This window comes from Mobula hypostoma, chromosome 8 (genome assembly GCF_963921235.1).
Source record: "Mobula hypostoma chromosome 8, sMobHyp1.1, whole genome shotgun sequence".
Lineage (NCBI taxonomy): Eukaryota > Metazoa > Chordata > Chondrichthyes > Myliobatiformes > Myliobatidae > Mobula > Mobula hypostoma.
In genome coordinates, this window is record NC_086104.1 from 31,853,363 (window position 1) to 31,872,678 (window position 19,316).

At 38.1% G+C, this 19,316-nt stretch overlaps 1 protein-coding gene across 1 annotated transcript in view; it reads right to left on the minus strand.

Annotated features, from left to right (window-relative positions):
* lrpprc (leucine-rich pentatricopeptide repeat containing) overlaps positions 1-19,316 on the minus strand; it is a 140,802-nt gene that overhangs the window by 107,166 nt on the left and 14,320 nt on the right. Inside the window, exons 4-9 of the mRNA XM_063055649.1 lie at positions 15,201-15,322; positions 14,757-14,815; positions 13,629-13,715; positions 6,110-6,236; positions 5,132-5,276; positions 2,007-2,161 (exon numbers count right to left, since the gene is read on the minus strand). Of these exons, the coding sequence (XP_062911719.1) occupies positions 2,007-2,161; positions 5,132-5,276; positions 6,110-6,236; positions 13,629-13,715; positions 14,757-14,815; positions 15,201-15,322 (695 nt within the window). The remainder of the gene's footprint in view (positions 1-2,006; positions 2,162-5,131; positions 5,277-6,109; positions 6,237-13,628; positions 13,716-14,756; positions 14,816-15,200; positions 15,323-19,316) is intronic.

The window sequence follows — 19,316 nt, forward strand, 5'->3', positions numbered from 1 at the left end:
AAGAACAATATCCTCCAAATACCTTTCATGATAAACACAGTAGGAAAATGCTTAACACCTCACCTATTTCTTGTGGCCGTGCTGATATATAAGAGAACCTATTACCCCTTCAGTCCTACTTGTGCTCTTACTATACTTATACAATCTCTTGGAATTTTCCTTTCCCTTATCTGCCAAAATTATTTTACATCTTTTGCTCTCCTGATTTCCCTCACATGCACACCTACAGCTCAGGAGTTAATTTGATCCCAGATGCCTCTTACTGACAGACAGACATCCATTCTTTTTCCTTCTTCAACCAGGGTTGCCTCATCATGCCAGCTATGCCCTTCAATTGCAAAGGAATATGCTGGCTCTTCACTCTCCTTCTCTCAACTGTAAAAGCCTCTTATTTGCCAGATATCCCTAGATCTGCAAAGTCTCACTTAATCAATCTTTTAAGTTCTTGTCTAACGCTTCCAAAATGTGTACTAGTCCTTTCTCCGTAATTATTTTAAAACCAATAGAATTATGGTCACTGGTCCCAAAATGCTCCCTCACTGACACAGAAGGTCCAGGGTTGCTCCCCTCTCCGAGAAGAGCCTTTTACATATTGTTCGAGACAACATTGCTGGACATATTTAATAAATCCACCTCATTGAAGCCCTTTACACTTTTGCAGACCCAGTTAATACAAGGGAAATTGAAATTCAAAAAAAATTGTTCTAAAAGCTATCTGCCATCTTCCTGCATATTTGTTCCTCAAATTTCTGCCAACTACTGGGAGACCGAAAATATAATCCCATTAAAGTGATCATTATATTGTTCATAATTTATCAAGACTAAATAAAGACAAATGTATGAGAAAAATAACTACTGAACCTTCCAGTGCTTTGTAGTTAACTGCTTATTTGTAAAACAACACTTTAAGGAGGCTTTTAAAGTTGAGGATAGAGATACCACGTGTGCTTCAGTGGAACCATTCAAAAGATGTGCAAGAGAGAGCTGCAAAATATTGTATTTTCTGATTCAAGTCAGCCAAGCAAGTAATTAATGGCCAAAATCTCATTGCCCAAGTTCACTATAAACTTTGTGGTTATCCCAGTGTTCAAAATGAAGAGTTCATGAAAAACTGCATGCCCAATTCCATAACAAATAGAACTTTCAAGGATCATGCATGAAGTTGTGTGTAATGTAATTGGAAGGTCACAACAGCAATGAATATCATGGAGAAGCAAAACATAAACTAAGGACAGAAATGAAGAATTAAACAGCAGGTATGAGAAGGTGTGCAGAAAATTTTTTACAAAGATGCTGCCAGGACTGGAGCATCTGGTACAATTTTCCTTGAAGGTGGACGGATGACTTTACAAAGGTATATAAAAATAATCAGGGCATATAGGGTAGCCAGTCAGTCTTTTGCTCAGGGTAGCGGAGTCTAAAATTACAGGCACAAGTTTAAAGTGCGAGGGGAAAGGTTTAAAAGGAATCCCAGGGAAGATTTTTCAAAGGGTGGTGGATGTATAGACGAACTTTCAAAGGAAGTCACGCAGGCAGATACAATTATAATGTTTAAGAGACATTTGAACAGGCACATGAATAGGAAAAAATTAGAGGGATGTGAGTCAAATGCAGGCAAATGGGACTAGCTTAAGTTGGCATCTTGGTTGGTTTGGATAAAGTGGGCCAAAAAAATGTTTCTGTGCTCTTTTCATCTATGACTCTACTCTGATAGCAAAGCTTTTTTGATGCTGCCATGAGAATATTGCTAGTACTGTGCTGGCTACATGTAGGAAAAGAACAGTGCAGTCCCAGCATACAATGGATTCTTCACTGCTGAAATAATGGTAGCATTTCTTACAAAGGGAGAATTTTAACAGAATTAACTAAAAGTATTCCAAAAACATGAGAATGCCCATTGAATTGAGTGAAGCTAAATGTCATGATTAATATTACCCAGGTTCAAAATATACTCAGGATATTAAAAACATCAAGACAATATGAACATGGCAAACTTATTGTTTTACCTTCTCAAGATTGACACAGTGCCGTATGAAGAAGTTACCAAAATCTAAGTCCATACTTTGGTTCTCAGACTTTAAAGTGGGAATGGTTTTCAACACCTGGAAAGCAATTTCTTCCAAGCCCTGTGTAATCAGGTTCAAGCACAAGTTCATTGCGTCTGGAATGATAAAGAAAGTCAGAAAGTTAAGTTAAAGAAGCCTGAGATATAGCGAATTCTCTACCGTGGTATCATGTTTCTGGACATTAGGCAACAAAACCCAAAGACACCAGCATGATCTTACTGAAAGGAAAAGCCAATTTGAAGGCCACATGAATTTCTCCAGCCTCCTAAGGAAATCCACATAATCTGAGATAAACACAGAAAATATCTATCTCTTATATTTCTAAATTGTCCAAAGTTATAATTATCCTATGATTGCCCAATAACATGTACAGTGGCATACAAAAGTTTGGGCACCCTTGGTCAAAATTTCTGTTACTGTGAATGGTTAAGTGAGGAGGAGGAGGACTGATCTCCAAAAGTCAAAGTTAAAGATGAAACATTCTTTTCAACATTTTAAGCAAGATCAGTCTATTATTTTTGTTTTGTACAATTTCAGTGAAAAAAAGGAAAGGAGCTCCATGCAAAAGTTTGGGCACCCCAAGAGATTTGAGCTCACAGATAACTTTTACCAAGGTCTCATACCTTAATTAGCTTGTTAGGGCTATGGCTTGTTCATAGTCATCGTTAGCAAAGGCCAGGTGATGCAAATATCAAAGCTTTATAAATACCCTGACTCCTCAAACCTTGTCCCAACAATCAGCAGCCAAGGGCTCATCTAAGCAGCTGCCTAGCACACTGAAAATTAAAATAAATGATGCCCACAAAGCAGGAGAAGGCTATAAGAAGATAGCAAAGCGTTTTCAGGTAGCCGTTTCCTCAGTTCGTAATGTAATTAAGAAATGGCAGTTAACAGGAACGGTGGAGGTCAAACTGAGGTCTGGAACACCAAAAAAAACTTTTCGAGTGAATTGCTCATAGGATTGCTAGAAAGGCAAATCAAAACCCCTGTTTGACTGCAAAAGACCTTCAGGAAGATTTAGCAGACTCTGGAGTGGTGGTGCACTGTTCTATTGTGCAGCGACACCTGCACAAATATGACCTTCATGGAAGGTCTCTATTTCCTGAGGAGACTGAGGGCCTTTAACATCTGCCGGACGATGCTGAGGATGTTCTACGAGTCTGTGGTGGCCAGTGCTATCATGTTTGCTGTTGTGTGCTGGGGCAGCAGGCTGAGGGTAGCAGACACCAACAGAATCAACAAACTCCTTCGTAAGGCCAGTGATGTTGTGGGGATGGAACCGGACTCTCTGACGGTGGTGTCTGAAAAGAGGATGCTGTCTAAGTTGCATGCCATCTTGGTCAATGTCTCCCATCCACTACATAATGTACTGGGTGGGCACAGGAGTACATTCAGCCAGAGACTCATTCCACCAAGATGCAACACAGAGCGTCATAAGAAGTCATTCCTGCCTGTGGCCATCAAACTTTACAACTCCTCCCTTGGAGGGTCAGACACCCTGAGCCAATAGGCTGGTCCTGGACTTATTTCCTGGCATAATTAACATATTACTATTTAACTATTTATGGTTTTATTACTATTTATTATTTATGGTGCAACTGTAACAAAAACCAACTTCCCCCGGGATCAATAAAGTTATGACTATAACTACTATGAAGAGTCATCAGAAGAAAACCTTTCCTGCATCCTCACCACAAAATTTAGCGTTAGAAGTTTGCAGTGGTACATCTAAACAAGCCTGATGCATTTTGGAAACAAGTCCTGTGGACTGATTAAAAAGTTAAAATAAAACTTTTTGGCCGCAACGAGCAAAGTTATGTTTGGAGAAAAAAAGGGTGCAGAATTTCATGGAAAGAACACCTCTCCAACTGTTAAGCACGGGGGTGGATCGATCATGCTTTGGGCTTGTGTTGCAGCCAGTGGCACGGGGAACATTTCACTGGTAGAGGGAAGAATGAATTCAATTAAATACCAGCAAATTCTGGAAGCAAACATCACACCGTCTGTAAAAAAAAAGCTGAAGATGAAAAGAGGATGGCTTCTACAAAAGGATAATGATCCTAAACACACCTCAAAATCCACAACAGACTACCTCAAGAGGCGCAAGCTGAAGGTTTTGCCATGGTCCTCACAGTCCCCCGACATAAACATCATCGAAAATCTGTGGATAGACCTCAAAAGAGCAGTGCATGCAAGATGGCCCAAGAATCTCACAGAACTAGAAGCCTTTTGCAAGGAAGAATGGGCGAAAGTCCCCCAAACAAGAATTGAAAGACTCTTAGCTGGCAATAGAAAGAGTTTACAAGCTGTGTTACTTGCCAAAGGGGGTGTTACTAAGTACTACCATACAGGGTGCCCAAACTTTTGCTTCAGGCCCTTTTCCTGTTATTTTAAAACTGTAAAAGATGGAAATAAAAAAGTAATCTTGCTTAAAATATTAAAGAAATGCGTCATCTTTAACCTTATGCCTTTTGGAAATCAGGTCATGTTTCACTCACTTAGCTATTCACAGTAACAGAAATTTTGACCAGGGGTGCCCAAACTTTTGCATGTCACTGTATATCTCTCACTGAATATTTAACCATCAGTTTAAAGTTGAAAATGTTACCAAATCATTTGTAATGCAAGACGTAATGAATAATTAAATGCAAAAGGCACTGAGTAAACCTGCTCAAAAACTGAATACCTTGCAAATAAAAAAAAAAGAAAAATCACACAAAAAATAAAGCTTTTATTCTCTGCAGTATAACTCTTGGTAATCAGCTAACCAACTATTTGCAAATCCTGATTAACCAAAGAAATCTTAAATGCAACACCCTCTAGTCCAGTATTTACATTTAGACATCATCCCATCAGATTAATTGAGAGACTCCATAGGGATTTTTTGGCAGGAAAAATGAAAAGAAAATCAAGATTAATTGGAATTACTGATTAAAAAATAAACTTCCTTTTGCTTTTAAATTTAAAAAACAATACTTTAACATTTTAACAAGTGAATATTTTCAACAAAGGTCTAAGGAATTACAATTGAACATCACAAATATGCAACCTAGCATGGAACTTGCCTGGTACATATCCCCTGTCATGTCTCATCCGTTCTATAATATCCTCAACATATTGTGGATAGCCAGACTTGGCCAGGCTGAAGATAATTTGCATCAAGTCTCTGTCCATCAGGCTGGCATCTGTCTTTTCAACTTTCTCCAGTGTCTATCAACAAGGGATATATTAAACATGTAAAAATAGGCTTTAGATTCAAATCACTCAAACATCTTAAGGCAGTGCTAAAAGAGATTTTTGTCCCTTCAACGCCTTTTAACCTTTTTCCCCATTATTTTTCACAATAAGCTTTATGCAAACCTGCCAACTAATAATAGGGTACCAACAAAGTACACAACTGTGTGGTTAAAATCGGACAAGAAAATTATTCTGAAGGAAGATAGTTATCATCTGCATCTTAAACATATTGTGCCATGATTTTAAAAGCTTTTAGAAAACTCCTAAACAAAACAAAGCCACAGCATTTGCAAATACAAGACTTCTACTTCCATAAGTTCTTTATTAATCTCCTCTACAATGCACCAGAAGGCAATAGATTAGATACTGTACACTCAAGGGTGAGAATAAACAGAGCACAATATTACCATCACTGTAGGCATCTTGCACAATACAAATTCTGCATCATTTTCACAAACCAATTTTATATTATTCATTTTTATCAAAATATAAATATTATAGTCTCAACACTAACTTAATCATTAATTCAAGAATACGCTTGTCTCCAAGGGAAGGTGATTTTTGATCACACTGAAAATAATTCTAGTACTTTGTTTTACAGTACTGAAAACAGAAGGGCTAAAAATGTCACATTGCCTGATATCAAAGCAAATTCTTAAAGCATTTATGAGATATGCTTTGTGGCAAGTAGGTGTTTCATTAATGACTTCTTGAAATGAGCATTAACTATCAATGATTTCTCTTTATAAACTATGAGTAGTAAAATTAAGTCCAACTTAAATCAACAGCTGCTGCCTATTTTGTACCTGCTTCAGATTTTCAATATCTCCTTTTTCAGCATATGCATTCAGCAAGGCAACGTAAGTATCTGGGCCAGGCTCAATCCCAGCTCCTCTCATCACATTTAGAATGCCCTCTGCACTTTCCATGTCACTGAAATAGAAGTTTATATGTTAAACCATAAAATTAACTAAGTGGAAAATAAACCACTCCATGCACTGCATCAGTTGATTCATATGGTAATTGTTCTATTCTGTTTAGATTCAACAATGGAAATATCAAATAGCCAAAAATGCATTCATTCATAAAAGTTCAGCTTCTTTTGAAACATCAGTGCACTGGCGCAAAACATGATTAAAATCTGTTTTACCTAGTACTGCATTGTATCACACATAAAGATGTTAAAGTGCTCCAAATAACACAGTTCTCCAATTGACCACAGCCCCACTTATATGTGAACAGACCAAAGACTGCAGTTCTACAGACAGAAACTGTAGTGGATAATACAATTAAACAGAAGCTCAAGAACATGCTATTCTCTTTGACATTGAACCCCAGCAGCTGAAACTTTTGCAATTAGGGGCTAAATGTTCTAACTATTTTGACTTCCGTATGATCTCTTCTATCTTTGAAGACCGTCACCTATTTTAATCCATTTCACTTGTTGTCAAGAAAAAGTTGAACAGACTGGATAAAAAAGGCTATTTTAGACTAATGCTTCAAAAATACCTATGCTTCTAGACAAGCTTTTCCAGTACAGTTACAACACCAGATTTTACTCAAAACAATGGAATATTGATTGAATACATGTACAAGGGCAAATTCAATCCAGCCAATTAACAAGGAGTATTCTGCTCCACCAAAGACCAATCCAAACATCGACAAGAGATTCAGATGAGAGGGACTACACTTGAAATTAAAGGGGTAATTGACTGACTGTGGTAACTAAGAAACACATTTGTCAATGGAAATCCACTGACTAGAGTAACATTATTTTCAAACAAAGATGGTGCATCTGTTGGCAGCAATCATGTCTGCGAAACATGCCTATAAAAAGTTCCCCCCCCCCCGGATGTTTTTATGTTGTATTGTTTTACAACATTGAATCACAGTGGATTTAATTTGGCTTTTCGACACTGATCAACAGAAAAAGGCACCTTCATGTCAAAGTGAAAACAAATCTCTATAAGGTGATCAAAATTAATTACAAATATAAAACACAAAATAATTGATTGTGTAAGTATCCACCCCTTTCGAGTCAGTATTTAGTAGATGCATCTTTGGCAGCAACTATAGCCTTGAGTCTATGTGGATCAGTTTCTATCAGCTTTGCTCATCTGGACTCTGCAATTTTTCCCCATTTTTCTTGACAAAACAGCTCAAGCTCTGTTAGATTGCATGGGATTATAAGTGAGCAGCCCTTTTCAAGTTCAGCCACAAATTCTCAATTGGATTGAGGTCTGGACTCTAACTTGGCCATTCCAGGACATTAACATTGTTTTTAAGCCATTCCTGTGTAGCTTTGGCTTTATGCTTGAAGTAATTGTCTTGCTGGAAAACAAATTTTCTCCCAAGTCACAGTTTCTTTGCAGACTGGATCAAGATTTCCACCAGGATTTCCCTGTATTTTGCTGCATTCATTTTACCCTCTACCTTCACAAGTCTTCCAGGGCTTCTGCAGCAAAGCATCCCTACGACATAATGCAGCCACCACCATGCTTCACGGTAGGTATGGTGTGCTTTTAATGGCGTGCAGAGTTTCGCTTATGGCAAGCATAGTGTTTAGCCTGAAGGCCAAAATGCTCAATTTTGGTTTCATCAGACCATAGAACCTTCTTCCAACTGACTTCAGACTCTCCCACATGCCTTCTGGCAAGCTCTAGCTGAGATTTCATGTCAGTTTTTTCCAAGTGTCTTTTCTTTGCCACTCTCCTATAAACTGCGACGGATGAAGCACCCGAGCAACAGTTGTGTATGCAGTCTCTCTCATCTCGGCCACTGAACTCCTCCAGAGTTGTCATAGGTCTCTTGGCAGCCTCTCTCACCAGTCCCCTTCTTGCATGATCACTCAGTTTTTGAGGATGGCCTGCTCCAGGCAGATTTACAGTGGTGCCATATTCTTTCCATTTCTCGATAATTGACTCAACTGTACTCCAGGGGATATTCAGTGACTTGGAAATGTTCTTGTATCCATCTCCTGACTTGTACTTTTCAATAACCTTTTTGCAGAGTTGCTTGGAGTGTTCTTTTGTCTTCATGGTATAGTTTTTACAAGGATACTGGCTCACCAGCAATTGGACCTTCCACATACAGGTGTATTTTGACTACAATCCATTGAAACAACTTGACTGTACACAGGTCTTCAAAAACACATCTCTATTTATGTGACTTCTAACACCAATTGGCTGTCCTGACGAAGGGTCTCGGCCTGAAACGTCGACTGTACATCTTCCTAGAGATGCTGCCTGGCCTGCTGTGTTCACCAGCAACTTTGATGTGTGTTGCTTGAATTTCCAGCATCTGCAGAATCCCTGTTGTTGGCTGCATCAATGATGATTTGGTGTGTCATATTAAGGGGGGGGGGGTGAATACCTATGCTATCAATTATTTTGTGGTTTATATTTCTAATTAATTTAGATCACTTTGTAGAGATCTGTTTTCACTTCAACACAAAAGAGTCTTTTTCTGTTGATCACTGTCAAAAAAGCCAAATTAAATTCACTGTGATTCAATGTTGTAAAACAATAAAACATGAAAACTTCCAAGATTTGGGCGGGGGGGGGGGTTGGATGAATACTTTTTATAGGCACTGTAGGACTCCATTGCAGAAGCTCCTTAAACAGAATCCCTTTGGCTCCCTGTTAACACCCTGGCCTAAGATAAGCAGGGATGTGTCCTGATGTCTGCATAGCAACTCAATTCAATTTACAGCTCCTCAGATAATGATCTTTAAGCACAGTATTGTGCAAGAGCCTTGGGCACATATATAGAAAGCTAGGATGGATAAGACTTTTGCATAGTACTGCAGTCGTCGGGGGGGGGGGAGAGTAAACAAACAAGTAGAATGTTTTTGTGTTATTTATTTAATTGGATTCCCTTTATCTAATTTCAGGACTTGCGTGAAGATCTGATCACATTTTAGGTCATATTTATGCAGAAGAGGAGAAAATCCTACAGAGTCCACAAACTTTCTAGCACCACAGTAGGTAACATTTTGAAGGTGGCAAACATAAAAACAATGCTGAGCTAATAGTGAAGGGAATGAATGATCAGGATTCTGGATGGGGTTCCAATCTGCTTTGTTATGGTGTTGAATTTGGGAACTACACTTCATACCCCATCATAATCATGACATGCCTTCCAGATGATGGGACAGCTCTGGCATGCCACGAGAAGCTGCCTCTTATTTGCTTTACAGTCACAGTATGAATGTGCTGGACCAGCTGAAATTCTGGGCAAGTACAATCACTTAACGGTGTGCAAGATACGACTCCAACTTGTTCCTTCTCCTTTCCTTGACATATCCAATTAAGCCTGTTTGTTGGATCCAAATCTGAACCTAAGTTGTGATGAAGTCTGGAATTGAGGGGGCCTGGCCAAAATTGAGAACCAGTGAGCAGGCAATGCGAGTAAATGTTGCTTGGTAAAACTGTTGACAATACTTTCCATCACCTTACATATTGTTGAAAGATTTCTCTTTTGCACTACTTTTATTGTTTTTCCCCAGAATAAGAGTCAGGTTTATTGTCACTGACACAAGTTGTGAAATTTGTTGTATTGTGGCTGCAGTACAGTGCAGGTGTAACAAATTAAAAGTTAAAAATAAATTAGTGTAAAGAGGAATAGCAAGGTTGTTTCATGAGTACATGGATCATTCAGAAATCTGATGGCAGATGGGAAGAAGTTGTTCCTTAGGCATTAAGTGTGGGTCTTCAGGCTCCTGTACCACTTCCCTGATGGCAGTAATGAGAAGAGGGTGAGTCCTGGGTAATGGAGGTCTTTAATGAAAGATGTCACCTTCTTCAGGCATCACCTTTTGAAGATGTCAGTGATGGAGCTGGCTGAGTTTCCAACCCACTGAAGCCTCTGAAGATCCTGTGCATTGGTGCTTCCATATCAGATGGTGATACAATTAGTCAGAATGCCTCCAACAGTACATTTTAGAAATTTATTTTGAGATACAGTGCAGAATAGTATTGTTTTCTATTGCTGCTGTATAACAACAAATTTCACAACATTTGTCAGTGATACCAAACCTAATTCTGATGGACGACAATTGCTCAGATTGGATTTGATCTGTTTTTTTCTGCACATCTGAGCAATTTTCTAGTGTTGAGCCTTTTTATAAATGTACTGAATTGACTTTGACCTTCATTATTTCTGGAGGCCATGTCTTGATCCATCCTTGATTTCAATGCCTGGTTCTAGGTACCCCAGGCACAGTGGTGAGAGGTGAGCAAACATTTGGAGAGGATTCTTAAGGACAGGATTTATAAGCATTGGGAGAAGCATGGTCTTATTAGGGATAGTCAGCATGGCTCTGTGAGGGGCAGGTTGTGCCTCACAAGCCTGAGCTTTTCCAAGGTCACAAAACAAAATGATGAATTTAGAGGAGTGGATGTTGTGTCTATGGATTCTGGTAAGGCATTTAACAAGGTTCTCCATAGTAGGCTGCATTGACTCGGAATTGGCATGCCCATAAAAGGCAGGGGATGGTGGTGAATTGAATGTTTTCTGCCCAGAGGTTGGTGACTTGCGGTGTTCTGCAGGGATCTGTTCTTGGACCTCTGCTCTTTGCAATCTTTTAGAATTTACTTAGATGAAGAAGTAGAGGGGCAGGCTACAGAAAATGTGAAAGTTGGAACTGTTGTGGATAGTGTAGAAAGTTATCGTAGGTTACAAGATAAATATGGGATGCAGAGTTGGGCAGACAAGTGGCAGATGAAACTCAATCCAAAAAACTTTGGAAAACTGTACTTGAAAGCAGAAGGTTAATGGCAGAATTCTTAGCATGTGGAGGAACAGAGGGATCCTGGGGTCCAAGTCTATAGATCCCTCAAAAGTTGCTAGACAAATTGATAGGAAATTGATAGGTTAAGAAATTCCTGTTGTTTGCAGTTAAGAAATGTAATGTGTGCAGGTCTTCATTATTTCAGGGGACTGAGTTCAAGAGTTGCAAAATAATATTGTAGTTCTAGAAAACTCTGCTTCAACCACACTTAAGAATATTGCATTCATCTCTGGTTGCTTCATTATTAGAAAGATGTGGAAGCTTTAGAGAAGATGCAAAGAACATCTACCAGGATGAGCCAGAATTAGACAGCATGTCTACTTAGGAAAGGTTGAGAAAGCAAGGGCTGTTCACTTTGGAGCAACAGAGGATGGGATGTGACATCAGAAGGTTCTATAGATTATGAGGCACAAGTATAGTGGACAGCCAGCACTTGTTTCCCATGATGGTGATGGCCAATACCAGAGGATCTCTGTGAGAGGTGAATGGAAGGAATTTTAAGGGAGATGTCAGTTAGCTCTCTCCCCCCCACAGAGAATATTGGGTGCCTGGAACACACTGCCTGAGGAGTATGGGGGGGGGGGGAGAAAGGGGGTGTTGAGACTGATACAATAGGGTCATTTAAAAAACTCTTAGATAAGCACATGATGTAAGAAAAAGAGGGAGCAAGGGCTCTGTAGGAGGAGGAGTTAGATTCATCACAGAGTATATTTATATAGATCAGAACACCAGTGGACCATAGGCTGGTACTGTACTGTATCATGTTCTATATCCTCATGAAATCTCTGCATTTTCCTCATAGCTCACGCTGCCTTTATACCATCAGCAAAATAACACAAGATCTCATCCAAAGCATTGATACAGATTGAGGCTGGGGCCAGAGCATCAATCTCCATGGAACCCCACATCACAGTCTTGCAATCCAAACATTACCCAGTTTTCAGTTATGTGTTTTCCAGCTGTTAACCAATCCATAATATTACATCAACATAATCATCTTCCAAAACTGCACTGCGAAATTTGTTTAAGCTCTAGGACCAGAGGGCACAGAATAGAAGGACATCCCTTTTGAACAGAGATGAGGAGGAATTTCTTTCTCCAGAGGGCGACGAATCTGTGGAAGTCATTGTCACAGATGGCTACGGCAGCCAAATCATTAGGTATATTTAAAGGAGAGGTTGAAAGGTTCTTAATTAGTAAGGGCACCAAAGGTTACGAGGAGAAGTTAGGATAATGGGATTGAGAGGGATAATTAATCAACCATGATGGAACAGTCTAAGACTCAGTGGGGAGAATGGCCTAACACCACTCCCAAGTCTTATGCTCTTGTGCTGTACTTAAAGATGCAAAGGAGAAGAAACTTTTGCTGGTGATAATTTATGTGTATTTAGCAAGCTCAATGTAGGACTCCATGAGGACATTGTGATGAAGAAGAGTTCCAGAAGAATTTCACAGTGAAAAGCTGTAACAAGCCTTAAGAATGAAATACCATCGCCCATCATCACATTGCATCCTTCGAGAGTTTTGCCTGAATCATTCTCGTGGGATGGCAGCCAGACCACCGGATTCAAACAGAAATTTTTTGTAAAATATAACAATGGATGTGTCCCAACACAAATGATGGTCATAAAATGGAAGAAAATAGTTCAAGTTCAGAAAGAAATTAGATAGTGAAAGCTGAAAAAGTAGCTGCATGACAATGAGTGCAACAGTAAGCATGAGAAACGTTCCATGAAAAAACAGCTTACTTTCTCATTCTCTCAATCTTGTAACTGGAGGCAAGCCACTAAATGTAGCTCATTCCTATTTTCTATGGGAGGTGGCTATGGGTCACTTAACACCTTTAGTGGCCTTCCTGACACTTATAAAGACAGTTAAGCAAATGCACACAACTATCTGACGCGAGCCACATGCAAGTCAGGAGAGGACAGCTAAGCATTCTAAGAAAACCAGTGGCTTTGTTGACAATGCTTTATCAAGATTTTGTACATTAAAGTGACCACAGGACACAGGAGCAGACTCGGCTATTTAGCAGAACGAGTGCTCCGCCATGGCTGATTTATTGTTCCTCTCAACTTCATTTTCCAGCTGTCCCTGTAACCTTTGATGCCCTGATTAATCAAGAAACTATCAAGCTCCGTTTTAAAAAATACCCAGTGATTTACCCTCCACAGCCATCCAGGGCAATGAACTCCACAGATTTATTAATCTCTGGGTTAAGAAACTCCTCCTCATTTCTGTTCTGAAGTGATGTCCTTCTATTCTGAGGCTTTGCCCTCGGGTCCTAGACTGCCCCCCACATCCTCTCTATGTCCATTCTATCTCAGCTTTTCAATTAAGGTTCTTTCAATTGAGAGCCATGGTCCACTTGAAATCAAACTCTGGTTAGTTAATAACAAAACTACCATATCACCAGGCTTACATTTTTAAGAAAATAAAGACATGCACACAGTTCCAAGATTTTAAAATATTATATTGAGTTAACACTTTAAAGCAATATATATTGCAAGTCATAACTTCTCTATTTTACCTACCCAGCCCGTGCATGTCCTGTAACCAAGGAATTAAACACTGCTTCAGTAATTGGCAGATCCTTATCCTTCATGAAACCAAGAATCTTACTAGAAGAGAATGAAATGATAAATATTAATATCACATAGCCATACTTAAATACAAGTAAATGCAAATAAAGGCAAACAGTTCAAATTCCTTTCCAATCAACTGATTAATTTTCCGTTATGTATACACAAGTTACTTGGACAATTACTGTCCTTTCTAATCTCCAAAATATATGAAATGCTAATAATAATAATAAATTCAATAGATACGAAAAGGCTACTCTTTACAAAACAACATCATTGAAACCAATTGAGTTGCACTGAGCAAAATCTTCAGCCACAGTATGGAGAAAATGGACAATCTTAATGAGATGAAGAGTCACAACTTGAAATGTTGACTATCCCATTTCCCTCCATAGATGATTGGTCCAATCTTGTTTGCTTGCCTGAAGTCTATTTTCACATGTTTAGTTTGAACACAACACCCACTTGGAACTTATTTGGACATGGAGTATAATGACCAAAAATGCAAAGTCTTGGAATTTCTCCCCCAAACCTTCATTTCAAAGGGGGAAAAAAACCTTACCATCTTTGATGAAAGATACCAGAGAAGAAAGTCAAAACATTGTGTAATTTGAGGCTTTCTCAACATTGCAGCAACTAAAATTTAAGCAATGCGCCAGGTGACTGTGTGAACAGTAGTGTATTTTCAATCTCCAACATTAACCTGTACTCGTCTATTAAAATAAACCTGAACACACAGCAAACATGAAGGTAACACTTGTGAAAAATTGCTTTGAAACAACAAACAAGTGGCACAATTCCCATTGAAGTATCTCCACCACTGTTATCAGATAAAGCACACTGCAGGAATCCACCAAACACTGATGTCTCTCTCATGTTAAGAAAGATATAGGCTTGTCAACGTCAAGAACTGAGTACTTATTCCATAATAATTGTCATTTTGAGGTTTCCCTTTTCATAATAAAATTATTGAAAACTTATTCTTAAAATTTGGGCTTATTATGTAAATAAGGCAAAACATTTTTAGCATTCCCCAAGCACACAATCTGTAGTAAATTAAGAATTGTTTCAAAATCATACCTTGCACCCTCAATATCTCCATCATTACAATATGCTGTTATCAGTCTTTGGAAAGTAACCTGTATTTTGAAGCAAGGGGAGGAACAAAAAAAAAGAAACAATAATTTGTAACAAATTTTCCTTGATACACATTACCTTTACATGCAATTTGATAAGTAATCTGAGTGAACTGAAATAGGAAAATAAATATTTACTGACATGAATAAATGTTTAATTTTATAGTCAGATGAACGTACAAAAGATATTTTGGGAAAGTTGGTGTTGCAATGGAGAGAAACAGGTTTACTTTACATCCAAAAGGAGAAAAATAAAATAACTTGAGACTTGAGTACACATTTCAAGTACTTTTAACATCTATAAATATTATAGCTTTAATTAAGATAGAAACTACAAAATAGGAAGCAATTGACTTTGAAACCATAGAAAACAGGACAATTAACTCACTCTATTAGGTTTCACGTTTGCAGATTCCATTTTTGCCAGAAAATCAGTTGGTGAAAACTTGTGTTCATTTTGAAGGTAGACTTTCAACAATGCATTGTAATGGCTCACGTCATAAACACCACCTAAGTATCACAGACTATTGGTAAGAAAATAGCATATATTGATCTGTAATTATTGATTATAATTACATCTGCACAGTTTAACATATAGAACAAATCTTTGGAACAGTAATACATTTAGCTCAAAGCAATGTACTGAAATCTTTCACCTCCCAACTATAAGGATTTCCATCAAACAAAGTTTGTGAACCTTTTGCAATTACCTCACTTTCTGCAGTAATTACTCATAAAAATGTAGTCTGATCTTCATGTAAGTCACAATAATAGACCAACACAATCTGCTTAAACTAATAACACACAAACAAATGTACTACTTCTTGTCCACACTGAGTACACCAATTAAACAATCGCAGTCTAGGTTCAGAAAATGTATGAACCTCTGGGGTAATGCCTTCTCCAAAAGCCATTTGGAGTCAGGTGTTCCAATCAATAGGATGAGACTGGAGATGTGAGTTGTAGAGGTGCCCTGCCTATAAAAAAGACACACAAAGTCAGGTCACTGACAGAGCCCGCTCTTCTCAAGAAAGATCTATTAATCAATCAAAACAACTTTCAGAGGTCCTTCAAAGAAGAATTGTAGCTGGAAAAGGTTCCAAAAAGCATTCTAAAGGCCTGAGTGTTCATCAGTCCACAGTAAGAGAAATGATCTACCAACAGAGGAAATTCAGTACTGTTGCGGCTCTCCCTAGGAGTGGGCATCCTGCAAAGATAACACAAAAAGCACAACATACAATGCTGAAGGAGATGAAAAGAACCCAAGGGTAACAGCAAAAGGTAGGCAGAAATCTCCAGAACTTGCTAAAGTCTCTGCTCATGTGTTCACAATAAGAAAAACACTGAACAAGACTGGTGTTCGTGGAAGGTCAACATGGAGGAAACCACTGCTCTCCAAAAAAAAATTGCTGCACATTTCAAGTTTGCAGGGGTCCACCTGGATGTTCTACAGCACTCCTGGGACAACATTCTGTGGACAAATGAGACAAAAGTTGAACTCTTTGGCAGAAACGCACATTGCTAAGTTAGGAGGAAAAAGGGTACTGCACTCTTAACACCAAAACCTTATGTGAAGCATGCTGGGAGGAACATCATGGTTTGGGGCTGCTTTGCCGCCTCAGGGCTTGGACAGCTTGCTATCGCTGAGGGAACAATGAATTCAAAATTATATCAAAACGTTTTACAGGAGAATATCAGGATAGCAATCCAACAACTCAAGCTTAATCGAAATTGGACAATGCAGTATGACAATGATCCAAAGCACACAAGAGTAAATCAACAGAATGGTTTAAAAACAAGAAAATTTGTGTTTTGGAATGGCCAAGTCAGAGTCCAAACCTTAACCCATTTGAGATGCTGTGCTATGACCTGAAGAGGGCTGTTCATGCAAGGTATCCCAAAAATATTGATGAAGCAGTTTTGTATGGAAGAATGGTCTATAAATCCTTCTCGCCATTTTGCAAGTCTGATCAGCAGCAACAGGAAACATTAGGTGGTTTGCTGCCAAAGGAAGTTCTACCAGTTATTCACATATACTTTTTCCAGCCTGGACTGCCAATGATTAAACAATGTGTTCAATAAAGACATGAAGAGTGCAATTGTTTGTGATATTAGATTAGGCAGATTGTGTTTGTCTATTCTTGTGACTTAGCTGAAGATTAGATCATATTTTATGAGTAATTAATGCAGAAAACCAGGCAATTGCAAAGGGTTCACAAACTTTTTTTTACAACTGCACTTGAACTATCTCAGCTCTCTTTCCGTTGGGCTTACCTCCATATATTAAATAATTTCTGATGCTAAAATTGCTCAGTTGGGAAATAAACTTTATGCTTTTCTGGGATAAAATGGAAGGCTATGTATTGTGAATGCAACGTTCCCACACTTCACTTGCTTGATTAAAGTAAAACTCATTTACTTCTCACATTTACTGCACGAACATTAGCCACCTTAATTATCATAAATTACCCTAAATTAATTTGAATATATCAACCAACTGCATTATGCCCTCCCAGCTCCCAAACTGTTACTAAGTATTTTTCACCTTGTTATATTTCAAGAGGTAGTGTTGTATATCAATTCATAAATGATCTTAACATTAATTCTGACAATAAAGATGGTTAATTTTATTCTTTTTTTTTTAAGTCCTGGAACTCTGCAAGTTCCATAGAAAGCAATGACTCCGGGATCCTATAAAACTGAAAGAAGTCCAAGCAGTTCCAAAGAAATTGTTAGAAACAGCTGAGATTTTGACCAGATACACAATGGTTGTTAGAAGCACTCAAGCCCTCATATTTTAAATTAGGTTTTCTGGTCCCAATTAAAAAAAAATTTTACACTGCTAACTATGAGTTTGTATGGCAATTAAGCCCAGGGGTTAAATATTAATGACATTAACAGCTTCAGAAATTCTGCAATAAATGTGACTGCAACACGTAAAAGCGATTTCTTTTCAAAGCTTGACACTAAACATCCCGCTGGCAGAATAGCTCAATGAAATATATCAATTAAATTACCCATCTTTTTATTCAATTCAAATCAAGGAAACAAGATGGATTGTTAAATTCTATTTCTGCGGCTTTAGAACAATATAAATGAATTATATAACCTATCTGCCACCCAGATTTTTCATGTTTTTTCCCCAGAAGTGTTTATGAATGTAGTAATTTGCCTGGAGCTACTGCCATTTTAGATGTAGTCACATAAAAGAAATGGAAGGAATCTTTTACCTTACATGCCCATACACCGTGAAACAGGACAAATTTACAACATCAATATTTCACATTTGTGAGATAATGAATAGACTTGTGACAATGGAAAATAGAATTTGTCACAACGATGTTGAGCTGTTGCAAAAAAGATTAAATCTGTAAGACTGATTTTCACTGGCCAAACTTGGAAACAGCAAAAAAGTGCATTCTGCCTAAAATATTTTGTGGCTGGGATTTCGCATTAAGATTAATAGTAAATTAACAGCACTCATTATTAAGGATTAAAATAGATAGCAACTTCCTCAGTCCAGAAAATATTTTGTGGCTGGGATTTTGCATTAAGATTAATAGTAAATTAGCAGCACTTTTTATTAAAGATTAAAGTGGACAGCAACTTCCTCAGTCCATAGAGATGCAGTTAAATGTAGGAATCCGCAAGGTATTATCCGTACATCGCCCTGCTCCTCTACAACTGTATCCCTGATTGTTGTCCCGCAGAGAAGCTTGGTGTTTAAATGCACTAGTATGGTAGAACCTTCATTTCAGAAATGATTAAGCTGAGTGGTTCTACATTTTGAAGTGTTCGAATTAATAGGTGTATACAACATTCATTTCGTGCTTGACAGCACAGATGCAGAGTTGATGTCACCCACATCATTTCTTAAGGCAAGGATGATAGCTCCAAAATATCCTTTTCCCCCATTCAGGACAGTTGAGAAAAAATTTCTGAGAATGGTAAATATTTGTTTGTGTTGAAACAATTATTGATAGACTTGTATATTAAATGAATCATGGCATTGATACAAGTGTAGTAGAGTGGGAGAAAGAGTTTTTTCTTGCCACTACACTTAGATCAAAAACATACTTTTTCTGAACAAAGCAGACAAAAGGGCCAGATGCCAACTCCTGCTTCTACTTCTTAACTCATGAAATCTATTAATTGCATGAAGTTGCTATTCCATTTACCCTCTAGACTTGCCAGAGAAAACTAGGTATAACACATTCATAGGCAAGTCTCTTTAACAGCACTAAATCTTTGTTAGACTAAACACATTTAAATTTCCTTCAGCAATGAGCTTGTTTCAATCCTTCAGAATTTATTTACTGGAGATTCAAAGAGGAAGAAAACTTTCCTTTATTCTTACAATGTAATCATTCATTCCCTGCCCATGTTATAATTTAAGAAAGAAATTTTAAATAAGAAGGTTACATTATACCAGCTGGTGTTGAGGCTTCTTCAATCTAATTAAAATAAACACATTGTTGCTTTGCCAGCTTACTTATGACAAAGA